General features: G+C 37.0%; 1 protein-coding gene across 2 annotated transcripts; it reads right to left on the bottom strand.

Annotated features, from left to right (window-relative positions):
* Positions 1-2,065: 2,065 nt before the first annotated feature.
* Positions 2,066-15,583, bottom strand: CPSF2 (cleavage and polyadenylation specific factor 2). Of its 2 annotated transcripts, none has more exons than XM_072864128.1 (15): positions 15,444-15,583; positions 14,589-14,774; positions 12,935-13,094; positions 12,738-12,843; positions 11,051-11,180; positions 10,604-10,719; positions 9,837-10,024; positions 9,161-9,451; positions 7,906-8,006; positions 7,366-7,566; positions 6,542-6,694; positions 5,733-5,958; positions 3,568-3,867; positions 2,448-2,582; positions 2,066-2,341 (listed from the first exon to the last, which is right to left on the bottom strand). In XM_072864128.1, the coding sequence occupies exons 2-15, from the start codon at positions 14,735-14,737 to the stop codon at positions 2,249-2,251; spliced, it is 2,349 nt and encodes a 782-aa protein (XP_072720229.1). In that variant the 5' UTR covers positions 14,738-14,774; positions 15,444-15,583; the 3' UTR covers positions 2,066-2,248. The 2 variants fall into 2 exon arrangements, with proteins under 2 accessions (XP_072720229.1, XP_072720230.1); XM_072864129.1 differs by having other exon boundaries at positions 15,440-15,550.
* Positions 15,584-15,585: the final 2 nt, after the last annotated feature.

Raw genomic sequence — 15,585 nt, 5'->3', positions numbered from 1 at the left:
GCAAAGCTGCAGCCTGTAATATGTTTACTACAGATGTCCTGTATTCCCCTTCATCCCTCTCACCACCAGAATTGTCCACAAACCCAGCTTTCCCCAGTCCCAGCACTCAGATGCCTACTACTGGCCTTGCACATCAGCTTTCCAGGTCTGATTTCAAGCCACGCTCACACTGAATAGACTAAAAAAGAACAGCTAGATGTTTTGATCATACTTGAGCCTTTTCCTTAGTAATGCCACTAATTTGGGGTACTCTTTACCAGAACACACAGGAATGTAGTGACTGATAACACTAAACTTTTGTTAAACTTAGCTGAATTTGAATCAATAGGTTAAAAAAAACCCCCAAACAAAACTGATAGAAAGGTGTATGATCACACTGTCTTGTTGTTATCCCTTTCTTAAAATCAGCACTATTTGTAGTTTGATTTCCTAAAGGGTTTTTTCTTTGTTAGTATATTCCATGCAGGCATGTGTGATCTCTGCTCACCCTAAGCCCTCAAGATAAAAGTCCTAAGGCCAATATGATTATGTACAAAGTATTTCGCTTTATAAAAGTTAATTAGTATCAGCAACAATAGTAATACAATAGTATTCACCAACAACCATCCAGTATCATATAGATTTACATAGCATTGCTACAAAACAGCTACAAAACCAGAGCATTTCTATGAAGTTCTGGCTGTCAATATAATGGAAAATAAACATTTTTCTACACTGTTAAGAAAAAAAAAAAAAAGTGCTGAGCCATTCAGTCATTCCTAGCCAAGATTTTCTTTGTGTAACAAAATACATTCTCAGTCAGCATTAAATTTTCAAGTTTTTTACATTTCTAGTATATAGTTCTAGCAGTTGTTTGTATGGTTGTTTTTTTTTTTTAACACAGCCTTCAGTTTTAAGTTACTATTTTAAACAGAATAAATAGTCTGTAGATCAGATAGAAAACTATTTGTCAAGAATGAATTGCAAAGTAAATTATCTTTCCATTGATAACCTACAGGGCTATTTTTTGCCATGTTTTCAAAAGTTTTTATTTAAATATACATACAGAGAGCACATATTACATTGCTGTTGTATGTAAAAACAAGCAGGCAACCCTCCACTGCCAAAGCTGGTGGTTCACACGTGGACAGGGGAAAAAGGGATTAAATAAACTCTCGAAAGGCCATTTGTTTGCATAATTTAATTTCTGAGAAATTAAGGCGCCCAGAACTGTGCTCATCTTCACCTAAAAAGTAAGGTCAATTCCTAGCATCAGCAGCTACACTAAGTCCCACTGCCAACTAGAATGAAAAATGGCACAAAACATGCAACTAGAATGAAACATGGCACAAAAGCATTAAATACATCGCATGAACTCAGATTTCAAGATAAAGGATCTTCCTGAACTTGGCTCATGGCACTCTGAACAAACAGTAGTGCATGGATAAAGGCTTTAGACTTTGAAAGTACTACAATCAGAACTCAGAACAGATTTTATAGTTGGCATAATTTTGCAAAAGCTAGAGGTTACAAATTCTGTAAGTTTGTACAGAAGTTACTCTGAAGCACACAATTACTGGATTTTAAACTGCCTGACAATATTTTCCAGTCATCTTAGAGTACCTTTCCAAAGTAATTTTTCAATCCTGCGGATTAATACTTTATATAGAATCTGAAATGCTGTTCTGGAACAAATCAGTAACATGGAGCAGATACAACATTAAGATGCAGCCAGATTAACACTGGGGGAAAGTTTAGGTAGTCTAGCTTTAAGTGGGCTATTAAAAATGTACTTAGCTAGCCTCCATTTAAAAAAAAAAAAAAAAAAAAGACCGTCCCCTAAATTGCATTATTTAAAAAAAAAAACAAAACAAAACAAAAAACAAACCCATAGTTCCCTATCTAATCTTATTTCAGAATAGAAGAATGACTCTTATATATTTTGTACTCTTTGGCAGGGAACCTATGAAACCAAAACATGTCCCGACAAACTGAACCTTTCCTGAGAAGGGTTCATAGTCATAAACTCATTTATAATGTGTTATGTGGGAGAGGGCGAGTCATAAGAGTTTGAAAGTCAACAACATGGAATGTACCAACAGGTTTATGAAGAACAACAGTAGCAGTTATTTACATGTTCAGGGTAGTTAATTGTTGTTTATGAATTAGATTTCCCCTGTATAAATTAGAAAACTACAAAAAGTCAGAAGTGGGAGAAATCCCCATTGTCTTTAAAAGTTCCAGTAAAAACATCTTTGCAGCACTTTCCTTAGACAATGGCGTATTGCTCGTATAAAAGGTCTCTTATCCTATAGAAGTCCTGACAGAGACAGCCTTCCAATCCAATGCGCCCTGTTTCAGTCTGAAACAAAAGAAATGTTTCAATTTATTATCTTTACACTATTGAGAAACTTAATTTTCATTTAGAATATTATTTACCAAAGAGTGTAAAGACACAGAACACCTACCCTGCGAACAGCCACCAGATTGTTGCACACAAGCACTCCTCCTACAAATTCAGCTTGTATACCTTCTCGCAAGAGAACTTGCTTGAAGTCAGACAGTCTTGGCTCATTCATAAACACAGACTGATGTCCAAGAACCTTTAAACAACACACACAATCTTAATACTTCTGATACTTAATACCTTCCATTTTTCCAAATATCTCCTCATCATTGTGTTGGCAGCAGTGTGGCCTAGACTACAGGACTATAAATGAGAAGATAGCTTCTATTTCTGTTCACCTGCAGCAAGACATTTCCAGGATAGGAAGGCCTTAGAAGTTATCCATCAAGTAAAGGAAAAGTTTCCTTCTTTGCTCACATATTGAAGACAAATGGAAAGCTATCATTGAAGATCCCTCTTCCAAGCCATGGTATGCCAGGGGCAGAGCTGCAGTAAGCTGTACTGCTGATCAGTGCATACCCCTATGACAGCTGTCATGAATCTGAACAGACTTTAGAGTTGTCTCCACATTTATCTACCTCCTAGAACAGACTGCATTTAGGACTGTGCAACAGTATCTTAAAAAGCAATTCTAGGATTAGAAGGCATTGTAATCATTCAATGAAAAGATAAAATAATATCTACTCACATATACAGTATTTTAATTGAAGAGTAAGGATAAATTTATAGAAAAGATTAATTTAATGAACTCTCAAATCACTACTATAGAAAGCAGAGACATATGAAATTCAAAGATCTATATCTCAAGTATATGAAGTATTTTCCATAGCATCAACAAACCATAATAAAATCCAAGAGTGACTAAACGCCAACTAATTTCCAAATCTGCAAGTACTAACCACAAATATGAAACATGCTAATTAAAATCTTATCTTCACAAATAGATGGTACTGTGTACTAGGCACTGTTAGTGGATACAAGAGATCATCCTTGCTGAAAAGCATAAAATCTGAACAAAGAACAGCACCAGGTTTAACAAAGAGAAAACCAAACATGAAAATCCAGTTTCAGTTAGGCTTTCATTTGAATAAGATCACAGTATCAACCTCTAAGCACTAGAAAAAGACAAATGAGTACAGAGATCTTCAAAAAAGAAGTGCAGACCAGCATAAATTCTGTACCTCATGAGGTGGCAGAGGTTCCAAAGTAGGAATGATCTCACTCTCCTCACACATCTCCTTGTCATCGTCACCGAAGAGGCTTTTCATGGCCTTCTGTTGTGCAATGACACTAGAGTCTGAAGAAGGCATATCCACTTGCATCTCTAAGTCTTCATCTTCTCTCAGCTCTCCCTCTTCCAAAATAACTCCAGTATCCACTTTCGAAACCCGCATGTCCAGAACACCATCTATCCAAGCCAACTCAGCATCCTTGGCTTTACAGAACTGAAGGGAGCTGACAAGAGAATCTTTTAACCTGACCTGGGTTGCACAAAAATAAAAGTACTGTTAGTTTGATGGAAAACACAGAGAGAGTTCTTCAAGCTTTAAAAATTAGCAGTTTTCCTTTCACTGTCTCTCCACATAGGTTTGATCCATACTCTTTTGGGAAGGGAAAGGAGGGAATTGGTATCACCAAGGCAAGATGTTCTATACTTTCAAAATATAATTTGTATAACCCTCATGTCACTACTTAACTTAAAAAGCAGCAGAGATCAATACCTTTTTTGTCTTGGTTAAAATTAAAAAAGAACCTACACAACTGCAAAACTGAATTAAACTTACAGCAAGAGCAATCAATTCTTTTTAAAACATCAGAAACCATTTTTGCAGGCAAGGAGTTCCTCAGTTGGCCTTAGTGAATTTAAGGAAAGTTGCTGTAGATACATTTAGGTTACTGAACAGAAGTTCCAAATTTCAACCCTCAAAAAAAAAATTATAATTAATATCTTATTGTACGAAGGGATGCTGTAAACATCAGATTTTAAAGTGGCCAAAACATTACCTTACCCTGATTCCTCTGGTGCATTCCAGGACTTTAACCCATTAAATAAAGCCCTACTCTGAAAGACTGTTATCCACATGAGATTGTGTATGATCCCCACAGCGGAATCAAGGCTGCAACTGTATGAAGGATACTGCAACTAACTATCCATCTGCAGCACAGTCGACTCAAAGGACACTGGGATTTTGATGCCCCACTCACATCTATTATTTTCTAATTCAATGTCTCCCATGTACTTCATCTATTCAGAAAGCTTCAAAGAGAAAAACAAACTAAAGCTATGCAGAAGATTTAATTTCCCCTTTATATATTAAAAAAAATTGAAATTAAATATGGAGCAATTACAATTTTATTCAGATAAATATCTTGTGAAAGATTACAATCATGTAATTTCTTACACACTAGCACTCCTCATAGCTTTAAAAAAGCCAACAAAAAACAAAAAAACAAACCAAACAAACCCAAACCAGAAAACTGCTGTTTTAAGACTGTCAGAACTAGATAATTTAGAATAACTGGAACTTTCCACTTCCTACAGGATAACAGATTTTTCTCTGGAAAGAAGCAGAAGTACCTCTTTCAACAATTCTACTCATGTTTTTCTATTAACTTTAAAAGGACAGAAGGAATAAAGGACTAATTCCTAAAGTGCATGTGAGAGACTTTCCTCTAAGCAACTTCAAAAGTTGAATCAGGACCATACATAATCTTCACATACTCCACACAAATTATCCAAGTTTTCTTATTTAGAGCTTAACCATGAAAATTAAATGCAATATATTAACATAGTGCAACACATTATCATAACCTCAGTCCCAGAACCATCACGTTAACTTTTTTTGGGGGGTAGGGGTGTAATTTATTTTTAACATTAACTTGCTCCTAACTTTACATGTTCATTCTTAGGTGCTATTTAGGTACGAAGGTTTTTTTTTTTTTCCTCTTTGCTCTCTAAGGCTCCCCTTCAGATTCCAAACAGAATCCTGAATTGCAAGTAGTGTACAGTGGTACTCTAAATAGAGGCATTATAAATCTATTAAGACTTGAGTCAAGCAAACTGATGTTCCCATGGACACGAACCTTGCCTTTTGCACTATGGGTAAAAACACACTGATCTCATGTTTAAGCTTTCAAACACTTCTTATGAATAATAAGCATAAGGAGAATGCTTACCTAGAAGACAGAAAAACGCTACTAATGTCTTGATCACATGAAACCAAGTGTACACATAGGTAGTATCATCCCTCCTCTCCCAAAGAACAGAGGGCCAAATTAGAGTCTGCCAATACAGCTCTACTACACCTCACAGTAGTTACACAACTAACAAATTCCAGTACCTTACCTGATAAATGTGAGTTTCGCTGGTTGCATCTACAGTTTCATGCAGTTTCGGCATGTAAACTTTAATATCTTTTCCACCAAAAGCTCTGCAACATTCTGCAAGGTCCTGACTGGCCTCAGGTGGTCCATGGACAATGATCAGTTGTCTTGGTTTCATTTGGTTAATAATTTTTTTAATTGAGTCCCCATCTGAACGTCCTTCATAGTCAATGTATGTAACTCTGGCTCTAGTTTGAATTAAAAACCCAAGAATAACATTTTTTAGTTTAAAAGATTAAACCTTCGAGCAGTCCAAAATATTTCATTCAAAAATAGAAGATATTTTGAAATTATTCTACATCAAAAGCTGTCAGCACAAGGTGTATTATGGATCAGTAAAATGCAGAATTGTCAAATATCAGCATGTACGTGTATTTAACATTACAATTTCCCAAAATTCACTTACATAGTTATCCAAAACACAAGATAAGCACATTTGAATAAGTTCTTCTTTTAACAAAATATATATACATTTGAGTACCTATGCTAACATACTATTGTATCATTTGTTCTTCCTCCTTCACTTGTCTCCATCAGACAGGGAACAAACTGTGAATTTCTTAAGAGTGGGAAACCGTAAGACTCTGTACTGTGCTCCCAGAAAGACTAGTAAAAAACTAACTTAGATAGCTTGGGGGAAAAAAAAAACAACACCAAAACAAAAAAGCAAGCTCTTTCCCCACTTTCTTAATTCCAAATTAGCCTTTTACCCAATTTGCACTGTACCTATGCCACCATTCTAGCAGAACTGACAAAAACAAAGACGCTCACTTAATTTCCATGGATTCTGTTGCAGAAATACATTTGGTAGGAACATCTGATAAATCCTGGTCCATAGGCTCTTCTCCATTTGTCAAACCAGATTCTAATTTACTTTTTTCTTCTTCTGTTGCTTGAAGTTCTGGAACTAGAAAATCCTCAGGTCTAAAGAATGAAAGGCATTTTGCTTTTAATAGTCTTACAGTAAAACCAAAGCACTACATAATATAAAAACAAACAATGCTGACTATTACTACTGAAATGTTTTATTGTGAAATTGTTATTGCTAACAATTTTATTACACTTGCCTTCAATATTTCCATATTCGAACAGAGTTCATTTGGAAAATATCACCCTCCTATCCTAAAAAAGAACTTTGATATCTTGGGAAATACTAGCAAATTGAGGTTTTTCTAGCAAGTGCTCCTTATGCAGATAGGACAAGTATTGCTAGATTTTTCTAGCATGAACAATGTTCTTTCCCCTCATTATACATTTATCAAAATTATGTGTAATTTAAAGCAGAAAAAAAGTCAGGTTAAAAAAAAATTTATAAGATAGAAGATTTACAAGAAAAAAAAAAAAAGCCTGGAGTGGAAACACATCCTAAGAGGTGTGAACACAGGACAAGGATCAGCACTCTGCAGCTTCAATCCTATCATAAGGTTCCTGTGAGACTTAGCGCAAACCATCCTAACTGTTCAAAAGTTACTGTGGTTGGAAGAGTACATAACAGTGCTGCAACAGAGATTAAATGATCATTTTTATTTCTATTGCTTCTATTTTTGAATTATTTCACAGCTACTACATGTTAGTAGGCATTAGGCACCACATACTTGATAATCTCGCCATATTCATCCCATTTAATTCTTTCTTCAGGGGCTGGAAACATTGGATAAGATTTCTTTGCCTGTTTGAAGAAGCTTCCTTTCCGGCTACCTTCACCTTTCATCATCAAATCATGTTTGGTCTTATGTACAGTTGGTTGATCAATATCCTCTTCAGCATCACTCTCATCACTGGAATCGATATCTGCCCTGAAATGACATTCAAAAAAACCCCTCACTTTCTTTTTTCTTCAGGTTTAGTATTACATAAACACACTGACTGGAAAGTAACAGTTGACACAACACTAACCAAGGACAAAGGCAGTTTATGTATCTGAGAAAGAGCTCACAGTCAAACGGCAGATGAAACAGGTCTATCATAACAACAGATTAAAGACAACCGTTCCCGATTCCTCAGTGCCCTCAGACAAATCTATCAAAACTATGACTTTCATTTATCCCTATAAATGGCTGAAGCAGCAGAATGATCACACAGAAGTCTCAACTCTGACCATAACAGCAGAATGCAAGAACAGCCATTATACTTACTCTTTAGACTGTTCTAACTTCTTAGCTGCTTCTTTCTTCAGTTTCTCCTTTTCTAGGTATTCTTCAAGCTCTTTTCCTTCCAACTTGACACGTTTTCTCAACTGCAAATAGAATTAAAATTAATATTATTGTGAGTAGCTGACATGATTTTAATACCTTTCCTACACGCTGCTGACAAGAATATTTGTATTTAAGTACCAAGGGCAAGTACAACTTGTACATCACATACAAGACAAGATTACGCAAACATGTGGCACCTTGGCGTGGCAACATCATGACAACGTTATCAATTAGTAGAGTCTACTTTAAGATAAAAGCATTTATAAAAGTATTAAAATCAATTAGCTTTACAAAAATGTCTTAAAACATCCTCAGGAAATATCTCTGCAATAAGTGAACGCAAATACTCTGAGAAGAGCAGTATTTTATTAAATTTTTGTGTCACTGACATCAAACCAGAAGAACCTGGCAAAGTCATACTAGCAGGCAAAACAATGGTAAGTTTTGTTTCTTGTGGTCTGAAAATGAAATTAGAGTATAGGTCATTTTGAATAATACTGAATTCTAGTAATAGTCTAATACTGTAATTCAATGCTTCCAATCCATTCTAAAACTAAAATAAAGCTGCATCATCAGGATTGATATTATCACTGCGATCACGGGGGACTCCCATAAATTAACAATGTTTACCAGAGAGAAGTAGACACAGGTATATGAATTATTGAAAATAATTTAAAACAGGTATATGAATTATTGAAACTAATTTGAAAGCATGAATAACAATTAATTGTGTTCTAATTCCTAGTTTTTGCTTATCTTTTTAATTCTGCTGGGGTATGTTATACTAATTTCACTTGATCCTCCCCTCATCCAAAACCAGAGTATTTTCCAGCAAGAATAATCCATTGTATATTGCGATCTGTATGTCAACTGCAAGTAGAATTTTTTCTATTATAACAAAAACATAAAGGAAAGTGTTGTCTAAAGATAAATATGTAAAAGCAACTTCACGCTCATCTCTATGGAGTATTAATTTTGCCACACCACCAAAAATCATTTTGCAGTTCCTAATATGAGACCTATTTTTATGTAAGTTTATCCACAATTGGTTAAACATGCAACATACTGATTTCAGATTTCCCTCTGCCACTAGAAGTGTTTTCAGTAGATCAAAAAGGAAACTAAGTTCAATTTTGCTCATATTCCCCCATATGGCCCACAATAAAAAACTTTGAGATGTATAGACAACTCTTACCTCAATATCTATAACTTTTTCAGAAGGATTATCAATCAGGAATCGTGCTAATGTTCCAGGTGTAGTGCGATAAGTTAAAATTATAGAGTTTTTGGAATCCTGGCACCATTGAATGAAAAGATCTCTAGAAAACCCACACTCTAAGTCAGGTTGACTGGCAAGAACAACTTTTGGACTAGGCACTCGAGCCAGATCAGACAGACTGTGACATAAGGAGAGATGGCGGAACTGAAAAGGATTGTTTCTCTTGTCTTCAAAGCACCTCATCAACTTGTCACTCATCCATTCAACCTAAAATACGTATTAAGAAAAAGTTATCTATAAGAATGCAAGATCTACAATAATGTACAAACCTGATATGAAGTACAGGATGCAATATGCATGTGATTACATCAATGTTTCTCAGCAAATGTGGAAATAATGCTGAGCATAAACAACACGGAAACAAGTACTTTAAGTCCTCTTTTTTAACACCTATAAACTATGCTAACATGCCCATAGCCATGACTGGACTCTGTGTTACTTGATCGAAAGATCTGAGACACAAACACGTGCTATAGAATAAGAACAACATCCAGTATTTAGCCATTTTTTACTGTTAAAAAGAAAAACAAAATGCTTTTGCATGCATGTTCCATTACCCTCTTCATAATTGCATTTTAAAATCAGAACAAACCTGTGATTTAGAGAACTCCACTACATTGTAGCTGACATTATTCAAAAGTGCTAGAGAGTAGACTCCTAATCCTGCATCTTTCGTTCTCCAGATCTGATCAAGAAGTTGAGCAAGTTCCAGAACTCTGCCTGCTGTATCCACGGCTATTAATACATTTCCATCACCTCGTAATGTCTCCAAAACATTAGCTAAGAAGAATTAAAAACAAAACAAAAACCTACTTATACTTTGAACCAAAATTAGAATGTTTGTGGCTTGGGTTTTTTTGTTTGTTATATCACACTAGCAATCATAATCAAAAGCAAATTGAACACAAAAATAAATTAAACTTCAAAAAGAGATCCAAAACCACGTTTCCACCAAAATTAAAGGGAGCTGGAGTTGTCTTGGTAGCTCTGAAGATCTCACTGCCTTGATAGTACTTTTTCTTTCTTCTTCTTTTTTTATTTAAAAAAAACAAAACCCACCAGTAAAATGGAGTTTAAAAAAGAATGCGCTGAGGAAGGTCATTTAAAAATCCCTTAAGAAGAGATTAATCGATACTGGGTAAAATACACTGTTTTCAAATACAGTTCATTGTTTTCAGGAAAGTGTTTAACCACATGATCAGTACCATCAGAAAAGAGTAATTCAAAATTTGTTAAAGTTTTATAAAAGTTCTTAGTTTGGATGCTGATTAATTTCTCATAGAAAAATAATTTACAGTGGCTAATACATCCCATTAGTGCTATTTTCAAGCCCAAACAGAATACATACAGAATACATACTCAGTAGCTGTTCATCCCTTTGCTTCCTCCTGGGTTGTACATAAGTAGCATTAAATGAATCTGTAATAAGCAATGAAGGCCTGCTCAACATTTCCAAGGAACATCCATTCAGATGACTGTAAAAAAAAGGTGAAATCTCACTTTTTGCATTTCTATTTTATGAGAAAAAAATAAGACAGCTAGCTTCCAGATGTTTGCATGTACAGAAATCAAACTCCTCAGTAGCTGAATGTTTCCTGCTTCAAACTTACAAATAAATAAAACTGAGTGGAATGAAGAAACCCAGAGCTACTGCTTGTTTCCAATGGATTAATCTGAACACAAGTGAAATTAGTGGTCGTCTTAGAGCTGGAAATGCACTGCTACTTTCACACCTGTTTATCACACACTAAATGATGCACACCTAACACAACGTCTAAGAAATCTATAATGCTATGTTGAACTTACATCTCCCTCTTGTGGTTGAAATCAACTGCATAAACGATTTCTTCCTCTCCGTCCTTGACAATCTTCCAAATTGTGCCACCTATCATGTGGCCAGCTGGCAATGGTGTGATTGACAAACCGTGTCCTTTGCCTACAAAAGTTTTCAGTATTTTAGGTACACTACATGTATTAAAATCCATTACTCTGAATAACAGGTAGTAATTTTAAACAACTGAACACCAGAATTATTATGCCAGAACGCCAGAATTATTAAAGAGTCAAATGAAGTATGAAAAATCAGTAACATATCTGTCCTTCCCACCTAACCAGTAACTTCAAAATCTTTTGCAATTCACTTCTATTTTGCCTCCAGAAAAAGAAAAATAAACTAAAGTGAAGATCACTTCTTCCCTCCACCTCCCACCAGTACTCAGAGGCACTGCAGAGCTGCTGTAACTATAGACCTAAACAACAGCAAATTAAAAAACAAACATATCACATGAAAGCAAGTACACTGGTGAAAGGCAGAACCCTCTCTGGGGCAACACAAAGCATTTACTATATCATTCACTATCTAGATACTTACAAAAACACATATAAATTACACAAACTGGAAGTTTTCCAAAATGACAAACACACAAGTCAAACAATACCAGGAAAGGTGTTCATGTGCTGCAGTCAGGGATGACAGATCTTACCAGCATCTGATCCCTTTTTTTTTTTTAATGCACTGTTGCTCCTCATCATTGGTGCTAGCCTATATCTTTGTCAGAGAAAAACTAGACCACCATTACTCACTGACTTCGCTCCATTCCACCAACTTGAACAGAATTGCATAGCTTTAATAATAATTAAAACACACATTATCTTCTTAGATGCATCCATCAAGTCTTTTCATATTTAATGGAAGTGATTCGAAAAAAGTAGGATGTTTTTAAAAAGTTGTTCACTAAAATTACTTTTAAGCTGTAAAAGTTGGCAGCACAGACATAGCCTTGCTGCAAGTATCTTGAAAAAAGGTCAGCAGCCTTTCATGGATGGCATCCCATTTCTATTTTCCAAATTACAGGGCAAGTATTTTGGTAAGCAGCATTCAGGAACTGGGAGATACTGCATCTCAGAGACAAGGTGCTGGCGGTCAGCTTGTACGTGTCTTTGTTTAAGAAAAGGGCTTCCATTTCATTCTGATCTCTAAATTCAACAAGAGTGAAAAGCTGCTGATTCTCTGGATGCCACAGTTCCTAGCAATAAGCTACACCGAGTATGAGAGTCAGTGAAGACCTCTTCATTAAATCATCCATATGCTGTAACTTAATCTCTGCAACCTATTCATCCTCTAGAAAGCTCTCCTTTGTGTTACTGGTTACTGAAGAGTTCTGAGGTATCTACCACCAGGCATGAGTAAATGCTTTTGAGAGAGGTGAGCAAATTCCAAGAAAAGTTACGAAAACACAAGAGAGAAACAAATGTCTAAATATGCTTTGGCACGACCTCCTCCTCATTAAGTGGAAATTCTACTCATTTCCACATACAACTACTGAGGCAAACATTCAGCTGATACAGACTAACACAGGGCTACTGAATTTGGCCCTGCAAAATGCACAACATTTCAAAACTTACTCAGTTTAAAAAAAAGTTACTTTAACTCTTAATGACTCTGTTGCCTTTCACTAAAAGCCATTTATTGAAACTTTGTTGACAACTTTACCTTTCAAGTTCACAATTTGAGAAAATTTCAGCTGTTGTATCTTATCAAAGGCTGCATCTACATCATCCAATGTAAAGAGCGTGAAATCTTCAGTATTATGGCGGGACTAAAACAAATAAGAAATACAGAGCATTCAAGAACCTGAGCACTCTACCATACCAAAGACGTTGTGCATGAAAATAGCAACTTAAATATACCTGGTAGAGATCATACATAAACATCTGTCCCATTTTATAGACAGGAATAGTTGCATAAATGGCACAATTCAACCCCATTTTTCCAACTGCATATGGAAGAGCACCAAGGTGTAGAGGGTCAGGATGAGAAAGAAGAACAGCATCAACCTGGTGTACATGTCTACAAAAAGAGGGACAACAAAAGTTGGTGAAAAGAGTTTTGTATGTTGTTATACACTCCCTATTATGGCTATTTTAGGAATACATACACAGTCTGAATACCAAACAAGAAAACTTAAATCCTTCCAGGTTTAGAACAAAGTTTTTAAAATCATAATTAAAAACTACAGATATTTCCAAATGTTCAAGTACTTAAAAATGCAAGTGACTTCTGAAAACGTAACTTCAAGATCTGGAAGACACAAGTTTCACATCAAATTCTTGATTAGAAAGACCTTAATACATACCTGGACACCAGAAAGTACATTAATTGAGGGGCCAAAAATATTCTCAGGGCAGACAGGCTACAAATTGTTTATACATCCAAAAAGTTAAAACAGACTACAACTTTTCTTCTGATAAGAAAGACCAAATAACAGGACCAAAGACACAACAATCCTTAAATTGGTAAGGATCAAATCAAAATATATTTCTTTAAAAACAGAAAAGGTCAAATACAACATTTAAGAAAAGTGGCACAAAAATTTGGGGAGTTTTATTCATTTTAAAACCAAGATTTTTTTCTTGCAAAGTGTTGCATAAAATAAGAACTCAGACTAAAAACTTACTACCTATCATAACTGAAAAACTTGAGAGCATAAAACATATGCAACAAGTGAAAATACAAGTTGGACTGAAAGCTTTTTGTTCCCTCACATAGTAATTGGGGCACACACCTTCTTGATGGCTGTTATTAAAAAGGGGATTTTTTTCTAATTGCTTCTCAGATAAGACATTTGAAAATTTTTATAAATTATCCTTAGTACCTAATAATCCTCAGTTAAAAGAGTTCAAACACTACAAGTGTGTCAATGCTAGAAAAGTGAATCTATAAAAATAGCATCACAAAGCTTAGTTTCTTTCACGAATTTTCATGTTGCAGTCCTAACCTTGTAATCAATGCTTGCATCAGCACAGCTCCTTGCTGTAAGCCTGCAGAAGTTCAGTACTGAAGTCTAGACAGCTTTATTTCTTTGCAGGGCTGGGATAACTAACAGAAGCTGTTTTCCTGACTGACAGTCTATCCAACTTGAAACAAGAGGTGAGAGTTGAACCACTTTGTATTCAGCCTACATACACTAAGGATTCTTTCATTTAAAACTTAGTTAACCATTCTAAATTAGTTTAGAGCCAAAGTCAGTCTCCCATAAACTCTGCTCTGTATCATGTTTACGAAAAAAAACAAAACACCCAAGCCAAAACAAACACAGAACAGTTTGAAAATTAAAGTTAATAGACGTAACTCATTAGACTCACAAGAAAACCCCCAAGTTTTTACTGGAAACGTTTCAGCAGTGTAATTCCCTTCACATAAAACATATTTCAAACAAACAAAAAAAGAACAACTTTGGATTTAACATCACCATGCACATACCATTGCATGGTATTTTGAAAACTTCAGAAAAGGACAAGACCTATTAAAAAAAAAAAAAAGTGTATGAACTGAACTACTTACTTCCTCAGAGAATCAATAATATCCATAGAAAAGTTTTCATCCCAGCCACAGTCCAAAAGAAAGCGGAATTCATCTACTTGCAACAGATAGCAAAGGGCAGATTCCTCCTGCACCCCTGAAAGTGTAGTCAACTTGATAATCGATGTCATTTTCCTCTCCAAGTGTTTAATCTCCAGAAGAACTAATCTGAATGGAGGAAGAAAACGTTTCAGTGACTAACCCAAAGGAAAAGTCTATTTATTTAGACCTAACCTCATACATTCCTGAGAATATGCAGGGCAACAGTTGTGAATACTGTCCAGTACAGCTACTGGACATCAATTAACTCTCAGATATTAACTTTTGATCGTTGTAGATCTTTTGTTATTAGAAAGAGCGCTTTTTTAGAATAAAAAGAAAAGGATCACTAGGAGCAGTACAGTTAACAGCAGCTCCCCCCCGGGGGCCGGATGGGGGCACCCGGACATGGCGCATCCAGGGCTGTGGCCCCTCAAGCCCAGCGACTGCCGGGGGGGGGGGGGCCAGCACGAGGCGGGCCGGAGGCTCCGCACGGCGGCTCCTGCGCCCCGCCGGGCCCCGCCGCCCGGGCCCGCCGCCGAGACAGCGGCCCGGCCCTGATGGGGTGAGCCTCGGCGGCCGGGCCCAGCGTTACGGGGGCGAGCCCTGCGCCCACTCCAGTCCCGAGAGGAAGAGGAGAAGGAGGAAGAGAAGGGCGAGCTCGGCGAGGACAAGCCGAGCGCTTCACGCCTCAGCACCGGGCCGAGCCCGGCTTCCCGCGGGGAGGAGAGGGGCGTTCAGCAAGGAGCGCTGGGGCCGGCCCGCAGCGCTGCCCCCCGCGCCGCCGCCGCTACCTGCCTCGCGGGCCGCCCGCGCGCCGGCCTCCCTCAAGCCCACCGGGGCGCGCGCCCGGTACCCCCGCCCCGCACGGCGCCCTCCGCCATCTTGCGGGAGGCGGGGAGAAGGAGGAGGGAAGGTGGAAGGGCAGCGGACGGCACCA

Source organism: Ciconia boyciana, chromosome 6 (genome assembly GCF_034638445.1).
Source record: "Ciconia boyciana chromosome 6, ASM3463844v1, whole genome shotgun sequence".
NCBI lineage: Eukaryota > Metazoa > Chordata > Aves > Ciconiiformes > Ciconiidae > Ciconia > Ciconia boyciana.
The sequence above is the reverse complement of the archived record's forward strand: the minus strand, read 5'-3'. Positions and strand labels throughout refer to the sequence as shown.